This window comes from Nansenia antarctica, assembly GCF_963989245.1.
Source record: "Nansenia antarctica genome assembly, chromosome: 3".
Lineage (NCBI taxonomy): Eukaryota > Metazoa > Chordata > Actinopteri > Argentiniformes > Microstomatidae > Nansenia > Nansenia antarctica.
The window spans coordinates 50,932,149-50,941,055 of NC_137688.1; the positions used below are offsets into that span (position 1 = coordinate 50,932,149).

General features: G+C 51.2%; 2 protein-coding genes across 2 annotated transcripts in view; one reads left to right on the top strand and one right to left on the bottom strand.

The window, feature by feature from the left end:
* wasf2 (WASP family member 2) overlaps nucleotides 1-3,301 on the top strand; it is a 15,046-nt gene extending 11,745 nt beyond the window's left edge. Inside the window, exons 7-9 of the mRNA XM_080526152.1 lie at nucleotides 32-172; nucleotides 286-791; nucleotides 1,467-3,301. Coding sequence (XP_080382278.1) covers nucleotides 32-172; nucleotides 286-791; nucleotides 1,467-1,624 — 805 coding nt within the window. The 3' untranslated portion in view covers nucleotides 1,625-3,301. The remainder of the gene's footprint in view (nucleotides 1-31; nucleotides 173-285; nucleotides 792-1,466) is intronic.
* Nucleotides 3,302-6,584: 3,283 nt separating this feature from the next.
* gpr3 (G protein-coupled receptor 3) lies at nucleotides 6,585-7,577 on the bottom strand (the record flags this gene model as incomplete). The annotated part of the gene is made up of 1 exon (XM_080527366.1): nucleotides 6,585-7,577. One exon carries the CDS (start codon nucleotides 7,575-7,577, stop codon nucleotides 6,585-6,587), a length of 993 nt encoding a protein of 330 aa, XP_080383492.1.
* Between the last annotated feature and the right edge of the window lie 1,330 nt (nucleotides 7,578-8,907).

The following is an 8,907-nucleotide window of genomic DNA, read 5'->3' on the forward strand; positions in this document are numbered from 1 at the left end:
TGTGTGTGTGTGTGTGTATGTGTGTGTGTAGGAACTCCATCGACGGTCTGAACGGCAGCATCGGGTCAGGAGAAGGCTTCATGTCCGACCTGGACTACTCCTTCGAACCCGGCTCCCCCCTGCCCCCCCCCGCCCCGGACGATTACCTGCCTCCCCCGCCCCCGGACATGGCGTAAGTACCCCCCCCCCCCCACACACACACACACACACCCACACACACACTTGTTTTCGATCTGAAGTCGCGTCCATACCTAAGCTAACCTTCCGCTGCGTTCTGATTGGCAGGTACAATGACGGACAGTACGGAGCGCCCACTCAGAGGCCCAGCAGCCTGTTGAGCCCCTCCCATCCCCCTCCCGCCCCCCCCATGGCCGCCCCCCCGGCTGGCGGCTCCCGCCCCAACCACGCCCCTCCCCCCGCCCCTCCCCCGCCTCCCCCCTCCGGCGGCGGCGGCGGTGGCTTCGGAGTCCCCCCGCCCCCGCCCGGCTTCGACTCCCCTCCCGCCCCCCCTCCCCCCTCCTCCTCCTACCCCTCCCCGCCCGCCCCTCCCCCCCCCCCCTCTCAGGGCCCTCTGGCCCCCCCTCCTCCCCCCGCCCTGCCCCAGGGCGGTGGTGGTGGCGTCCCCCCCCCTCCTCCTCCCCCACCTCCCCCCGGCCCCCCTCCCCCCTCCTCCGGGCCCCCGGCCCCATCTCCTGCCTCCATCGGGGGTGGGGCTCCCGCTCCTAAGGCCCAGCCTGAACCCGAGGAGGAGGGTGACACCCGCAGTGACCTGCTGCAGGCCATCCGCCAAGGTAAGACCCCCACCACCAACCGACGGACCTTCGGGAGCAGAGCTTTCAGTGTGGCAGCTCCCACCCTCTGGAACTCTCTCCCCACAGTGATCCGCAACGTCCCTACCCTGGACACCTTCAAATCAGCCCTCAAAACCCACCTGTTCTCCAAGGCCTTTGGCTTCTAGTCTAGTTTTGTCACTGTCCTTGTCTTTGTTTCTTTGCTTTACTATCTGTCTATGAAATCTGTTAAGCGTCCTTGGCTTTGAGAAAGGCGCTATGTAAATCTAAGCTATTATTATTACCACCCTGAAGAAGAGTCTGGTTTAGACACGTGAAGAAGAGTCTATCACTTTGACAACACAACCAGTGAACTTTGAATGAACTTTATCGATACCTTTGTAACAGACAGAAACACACCCATTGCTGTGCTGTTGATCCAGCGTTTGATTGACAGGGTGGGAGGCGGCCTCTCCTCTGTAGGGGAACACAACTGTAGGAAACAGAACTGAGAGGAACTGAGTCGTTACAGAGATACAACGCTTCTGCTTTTGACACCGAGAGAAGTGTATTCCAGTGAGCCACAGATAGATAGAGAGACAGACAGACGTACAAACAGATAGACAGACACGCACACACACACACACACACACACACTAACCTCCCTCCCTCCCTCTCCCCCTCTGTCTCCCCCAGGTTTTAACCTGCGTAAGGTGGAGGAGCAGCGTGAGCAGGAGAAGAAGGACTCCTACGGCAATGACGTGGCGGCCATCTTGTCTCGCCGCATCGCGGTGGAGTGCAGCGACAGCGAGGACGACTCCTCCGAGTTCGACGACGACGAGTGGTCCGAATGAACGCCTCTTCGTCCTCACCTTCCTCTTCCTCAGCCTGAGAGAACCATCATCCTCGCTTAGTTACCCACCACCTATGGAGCGGAGGACCAACTTGTGTGCGTGTGCGTGTGCATGTGTGCGTGTGTGCGTGTGCGTGTGTGTGTGTGTGTGTGTGTGTGAGAGTGAGAGAGAGTTGTGTGTGTGAGAGAGAGAGAGAGAGAGAGAGAGAGAGAGAGAGTTGTGTGTGTGTGGGAGAGAGAGGTGTGTGTGTGAGAGAGAGTGAGTTGTGTGTGTGTGGGAGAGAGAGGTGTGTGTGAGAGAGAGAGAGTTGTGTGTGTGTGTGTGTCACCATCACACTCTTCCTCAGTCTTCCTCACCCTGTTCAGAACCAATCACATTCCCTTACCTGTTTACCTCTGTGTAACTGAGATAAGATGCCAATGATGTTAGGGGAGGTGGAGTGTGTATGTGTGTGTGTGAGACATTCCTGATGGTATTATTCAGAGCTGTCCACGGCTGACTCACCGTTATGGATCGAGTTAATTGTTAATAGTCTGTCTGTCTGCATGTGTTTGTATGTTATTATTGACTCACTACTGGGTGGCATCGATATCAGATCTAAATCAGAAATGCCTCTGCCATTGGTTAATCGTCTGCTATGACCAATCAGAGCGAAACTGTGTATTGCGGACTTCTTTTGAACAGGTGACATGGAGGCAGAGAGGGAGCACACACACTCTATATACAGTCACACACACACACACACACACACACACACACACAGCAGCACATACACATATTAACAGTGTAAAGGCTATGATGTAAACACTTGGTAAATCTATACACATATCAACTCACACACACACACACATACACACACAATATCTATAGATGGTGAGGTTGTGTATTACTTATTGAATCCTATTTTACTTTGAGATAATTATTGCGATCGGTTTCAGACCAAGAAGGCAGACATTTTATATATTTTCCTTCCTGCTTTCTTTCTTTTTTTTGGTACCTGCCTTTCTTTCTGTGGTTGGCATGGGAACCGTTGCCTTGGGGCCGGAGGGACTCATTCCCAGACAGCAGGGCTTCAGGAGATTCAGACACACACACACACACATACACGCACGCACACTCACTCTCTCTCTCTCACACACACACACACACACACACACACACACACACACACACACACGTGATTCAGAGCTATGTCTTTTTCAGGAACCTACGTTTCTATCTGCATTGTTCTGCTGTAGCCAATCAGCAGTCAGATCTAGGGTCCTACATCCCATCAATCAGTACATTACTGAACTCCCACCCAATCAGCCGGTCCAGCCCCACCCCCCCCTCTCTATAAGTTCCTTTTGCTTCTTTTATGTATTGGTGGTTTATGCCTATGGGCGGGCTCAAGTCGCCTCTGCCCACTGTTCTCAGATCAGCTTCCTGTTACCAAACCCTAACCCCCAGCCATTGGTGGGGGGGGGGGCGGGCGAAAGACCAATCTGACCTGAGATCAGCTTTCTGGTGGGGCAACTTCAGCCCTGCTCTGTTTAAGTGCCTTTTTATGTTTTAAAGCCAAAGCTTTGCCACAATCACAGTCCAATGGTGTGTGCGTGTGTTTATCCAATGATCCGCTTCACCTGCCTGCCTTCACTTTTCTAACGGATGGTTATGATTTATTATAATAAAGATATGATGAACTACGACGTGTCTGTGGTTGCTGTGCTGTGAAAGGGCCGGGAAATAATAATAATAATAATAGATTTGATTTAAAAGCGACTTTCTCAAACTCTTTGGGCCGGTTTCACAGACCAGGCTTAAGCCTAGTCCTGGACTAAATCACACTTTCAATGTAAAATCTCCATTGAAGATGTTTTTTAGTCTAGGACTAGGCTTAAGCCTTGTCTGTGAAACCGGCCCTTAAACTCTTAAAAAAACATGTACTTATAAGTATAGGGGGTGCTTAGGTGGCGTAGCGGGTTAAGCGTTGACCATGTAACCGCAGGGTCCCCGTTTCTCTCTCTCTCTCTCTCTCTCTCTCTCTCTCTCTCTCTCTCTCTCTCTCTCTCTCTCTCTCTCTCTCTCTCTCTCTCTCTATATATATATATATAAGTGGGGGACTGCCCCACTCAGAAAAAATTACTTTAAAAAAATAAAAAGTATAGAAAAGAAAAGAAGAAGCAGGACAATAACAAACATAAAAATGCAGCTATGGGGGATGGTGTTAGTCAGGACCCAGCTGTGGGGGACAGTGTTACAGGACCCAGCTATGGGGGACAGTGTTAGTCAGGGCCCAGCTATGGGGGACGGTGTTAGTCAGGAGTCAGGACCCAGCTATGGGGGACAGTGTTAGTATAGCTATAGTGTTAGTCAGGACCCAGCTATGGGGGACAGTGTTAGTATAGCTATAGTGTTAGTCAGGACCCAGCTATGGGGGACAGTGTTAGTATAGCTATAGTGTTAGTCAGGACCCAGCTATGGGGGACAGTGTTAGTATAGCTATAGTGTTAGTCAGGACCCAGCTATGGGGGACAGTGTTAGTATAGCTATAGTGTTAGTCAGGACCCAGGCCATGCTGTACGAAGGTGAGTGTACAGAGCCCAGTGGTACGTTAGTCATTCATGGAGCTACTTGGGAAAGTATACACAGGCCACCTGTAGCTAAGAGCAATTCTCAATAAAATGTGTCGTAAAGGTTGTTTGACTCTCAAAACAAGCCGGTGACGGGGCGCGGGGGTCTGGAGGGTTATTATATTCAATTCTGGGCGCTAACTGGCTAGCCATGTCACACTTCAGAGCTCTATAACTGTATGAAGTGTTCCACATCACAACTGGTGGGAAATGGTTTTAGGAGAAGTTAAGAGTATCACCTCAAAACACACTTACTTCGACCTAAATATTCTGATATTATTCTGGCAATATAACTTAATTAGGTAGACCTTTTCAACTGCTCGTTAACGCAAATATCTAATCAGCCAATCACGTGGCAGCAACTCAATCCATTTAGTTATGTAGACAGGGTCAAGACAATCTGCTGAAGTTCAAACCAAGCATCAGAATGATAAAGAAAGGTGATTTAAGTGACTTTGAACGTGACATGGGTTTTGGGCTGTTTTGAGTATTTCATTAAGTGCTGATTTATTGGGATTTCCCCCCACAACCATCTCTAGGGGTAACAGAGAATGCTCAGAAAAAGAGAAAATATGCAGTTAGTGGCAGTTCTCTGGGTGAAAATGGTGGTGGTGGTGTAATGGTGTGGGGGAATTTTTTTTGGCACAAAAAACATCAACTGTGTGATGTTATAATCTATCGATATGGACCAAAATCTCTGAGGAATGTTTCCAGCACCTTGTTGAATCTATGCCACGAAGAATTAAGGCAGTTCTGAAGGCAAAAGAGGGGGTCCAACCTAGTACTAGCAAGTTGTATCTAATAAAGTGTCAGGTGAGTGTCGATTCTTGCTTCTTCTAGCATTATGACTGCCAATGGCCCCTGCCCTGGTCCTAGCATAGATTACTTTTTCCTGCTATGAATGACAGATAGATGATTCACTTACTTAGCCAAATGTATTTGTCTCTTTGGATAAAGGTGTCTGCTAAATGCCAAAAATGTAAATGTAACAATTATGATAAATCGTGCAATAACATTGTGTGCCACCAGGATGTCATGTATCAGACAAAAACTGTCAAAATGACTAATGTGGGCCTTTTAGAATAAGTGTGTTGATCTGTGTGTGTGTGTGTGTGTGTGTGTGTGCGTGTGTGTGTGCGTGTGTGTGTGTGTGTGTGTGTGTGTGTGTGTGTGTGTGTGTGTGTGTGTGTGTGTGTGTTAGAGCCAATGATCTCCTGTGTAGAGCTTTACATCGTGTCTTATGGTTTCAGCCTCTGAAGATCCACCATTTTAAATGCGTTCAAATGCATGTTCACCATGACGTCTCAGAACGCCATGATATTCCGGTCACATATCTAAGCAGGGAAGAGGGGGGATGATGATGATGGAGAGGGAGAAAAGGAGGGAAGATGGGAGGGGGAGAGAGAAGATAGAAAGAGTAAAGGGGAGAGAGACAGGTTGAAGGATGAGAGCTACTAAGCCACATCGACCAGAGAGAGAGTGAGAGAGAGAGAGATCACTTCACTGAGTACAAAATCGTTTATTATTCATCATTATAAAACATTCATAACCCTAACCCATATGAAAATACATTGTGCAATGTGAACCTATGGTCAAGAAATGGTCAAAGTGCCTTTCATGTGCAAATAAATAATCGTCTTTGAGAGAATCCTAAATTAGTCACGAGTCATTCAAGTATCTTTTGCATTTGGCCTTTGGATCTCAGCCACAGAACCGACATATCTCGACATATCTCGACATATCTCGACCCGTCTCAAAGCTTCACATGGTCCAGTCCATCCTCCAACCTCCCCCTCCCGTTCCTAAAGTGCAGTTGGTAGGATCCATTAGTGATGAATACATGTGGACAGTCTCTTTCTATGATTGATTGGTTTGGTCTGCGGATCCTCTAGTCTAGTCTAGGAGGAGAGGTGAGAATGAGGCACGGGTTGAGATGGCACAGTACGCAGTATGAGGTCTCCATGGCAACGGCGCGGACCACCTCCATGATGGCTGTCCTAGCCGGCCGGGCGGACAGTACATTCTGATTGCTTGATGAAGTGCAGATGAAGAGGGTGTGTGGTGTGTGTGTGTGTGTGTGTGTGTGTGTGTGTGTACACAGTTATGACACAGTCTTATGTCGCTGTGTGTGTTTAAATACATTTGTGCTGTCAACCCATCTTTAGAACGATGTGTGTGTGTGTGTGTGTGCGTGTGTGTGTGTGTGTCATGTGAGAGAACCCCTGGCCCCGGATCGAACCCAGGTTTCCAGGGTTACTGCGTCTATCGTTAATTCATGGTTCACCGACATCGTTGTCGTCAAGGGCAACATTGTGTGTGTGTGTGTGTGTGCGTCCTCCTACCCTCCCCTACACGTCTATGGGGAGGTGTACGTTGGTGCTGTGTGTGTATTTGTGTGGGCAGCAGGCGTGCAGCAGCACCTTGCGTATGTCTCTGTTCCTCAGGCTGTACAGCAGCGGGTTCAGCAGGGAGTTCCCCGCCGCGGGCACTAACGTAGCGTAGTAGTACAGGGGCGGGCTCGACGCGTCGCCTAGCAACCCGTACAGCGAGAAGGGCATCCAGCAGGCGGCGAACACACCCAGCACCAGCGCCAGCCGCGAGAAGCCCCTCCCGGCGCCGCCGTGCTTGGTGGCGTACGATTGGCTGTCGGGCAGGAAGTGCCTCTGGGTGGCGATGGCGTGGGCGTGCCTCCTGGCCACGCGGCAGATCCCGAAGTACAGCTGCAGGGTCACCGTGACGACCACCAGGAAGCCTCCGCACAGCAGGGACAGGTAGGTCCGCGTGAGGGGCCGGGCGATGGAGCAGGAAGTGAGGTCGTGGAGGCAGTTCCACCCCAGTGCCGGCCCCGCCCCAATGACGCACGCACCCAGCCACACCAGGCCCAGTAAGGCGGCGGCGCAGCGGCGCGATTGGTCGGACCCGTAGGTGAGGGCGTGGCTCAGGGACAGGTAGCGGTCGAAGGCCACGCCCATCAGGCTGCAGAGGGAGGCGGTCAGCGACGTCACCAGCAGGCCGGAGGTCAGCAGTTCGGACCAGTCGCCGGGCTCCATGCAGAACAGGAACAGGAAGTGGAGGATTAAGGCCACTCCCGCCAGAAGGTCGGCCAACCCCAGGCTGGCCAGCAGCAGGAAGACGGGAGCGCGCAGAGAGGGCGTGGCCAAGATGACCGTCACCACCACGGCGTTCTCGGCGGCGATGAGCGTCCCGGAGACGCACAGGGCTACGCCCCACACGCTGAGGGGCGTGGCCTCGGACAAAGGCAGGGATTGGTCCAGGGAGAGGAGAGGGGACTCGGCCGAAGACTCCTCCCACTCCAGAGGCTCGGAGGCATTCAGGGTCATGATTGGTCACAAGCTACAAGAACCTGAGAGAGAGAGAGAGAGAGAGAGAGAGAGAGAGAGAGAGAGAGAGAGAGAGAGAGAGAGAGAGAGAGAGAGAGAGAGAGAGAGAGAGAGAGAGAGAGAGAGAGAAGAAGAGAGGAGAGATGTTATTAATTAATATAGCCAGTCCCTTTCTTCTTTCTAATGGTTCCAGCAGGTCTCCCTTTACAGTGAGCTTTTGTTAAAGGAACCTGTGGTTCTAGCTGAGGGGAGACCACCAGCTGTGGTTGAACTAAAGACTAGAATGAATGAGGCCGGCACTGCTAGTGAGGCAGAAGAACTAGAGCTGGACTTGAACCAGCAACCCCCCCAGTATAACCAGACCCAGTAGAACCCAGTAGAACCCAGTAGACCCAGTAGAACCCAGTAGAACCCATCACTACTTTGACAGAAGCCACAGGGGGGAAATGGAAATGTGAACTATGTGTGCATCGCGCTGGACAAGGGCATCTGCTGTATGAAATAATATATGACGTCTTTAATGCTGTGATGTTTAGTTATAATATAGGCTGCAGTTCATACCAAAATAATACACGCACACACACAGACAGACACGCGCGCGCAGAGATGGGAGGGTTGTGTAACACAGCAGGTCCGCTGCACCGCACAGGCTTTCCCGCACACGCACACACACACACACACACACACACACACACACACACACACGCACGCACACGAACATGCACACGCACACATACATACACACACAAGCGCAGTAATGCACGCAGATACTACTTTAGAACTTACCTTTTTATTGTAGGTAATTGTCACGATTTGGCTCCAGAACGGTTCAGCTCGGTGGAGATATCATGCAGGAGAAGGAGGAACTGTCCCGGTGTGCTGCTCGGTAAATCGGTAAATCGGTAAATCGGTAAATCGGTAAATCACAGATATTCCCGGTATGTCAGACAGTCTCGTTGTTGCTGTCTCCATCCGTGGGCTGCTTGTCTCCTCCGAGGGTTGCTCTCGAGCACCAGAATATAGAATGGATCTCCTGTGCGCGGGTGCCTTCACTAGAGTCTGACTGACGTCAGTGTCGGGGCGGTGAGCCAATGAGGGGCTCGGACACAGAGAGCGACGGGGGGAGGTCGTGTGTAGTAATTTCATTCAGAAAAATGCGGCAGAGCTTCTCGCCCCTCCCACTGCGGCTCCCTCCTACAAGGTTTCCCGTAAATAATAGCAGGTACACCGCACCCCCCCTGGGCCCCACTCACACACACTCACACACACTTCACACTGTCTAGTCGTCAGCCCCCGTATCTCGTAAGCATCCTAAAGTTGCATGACAATA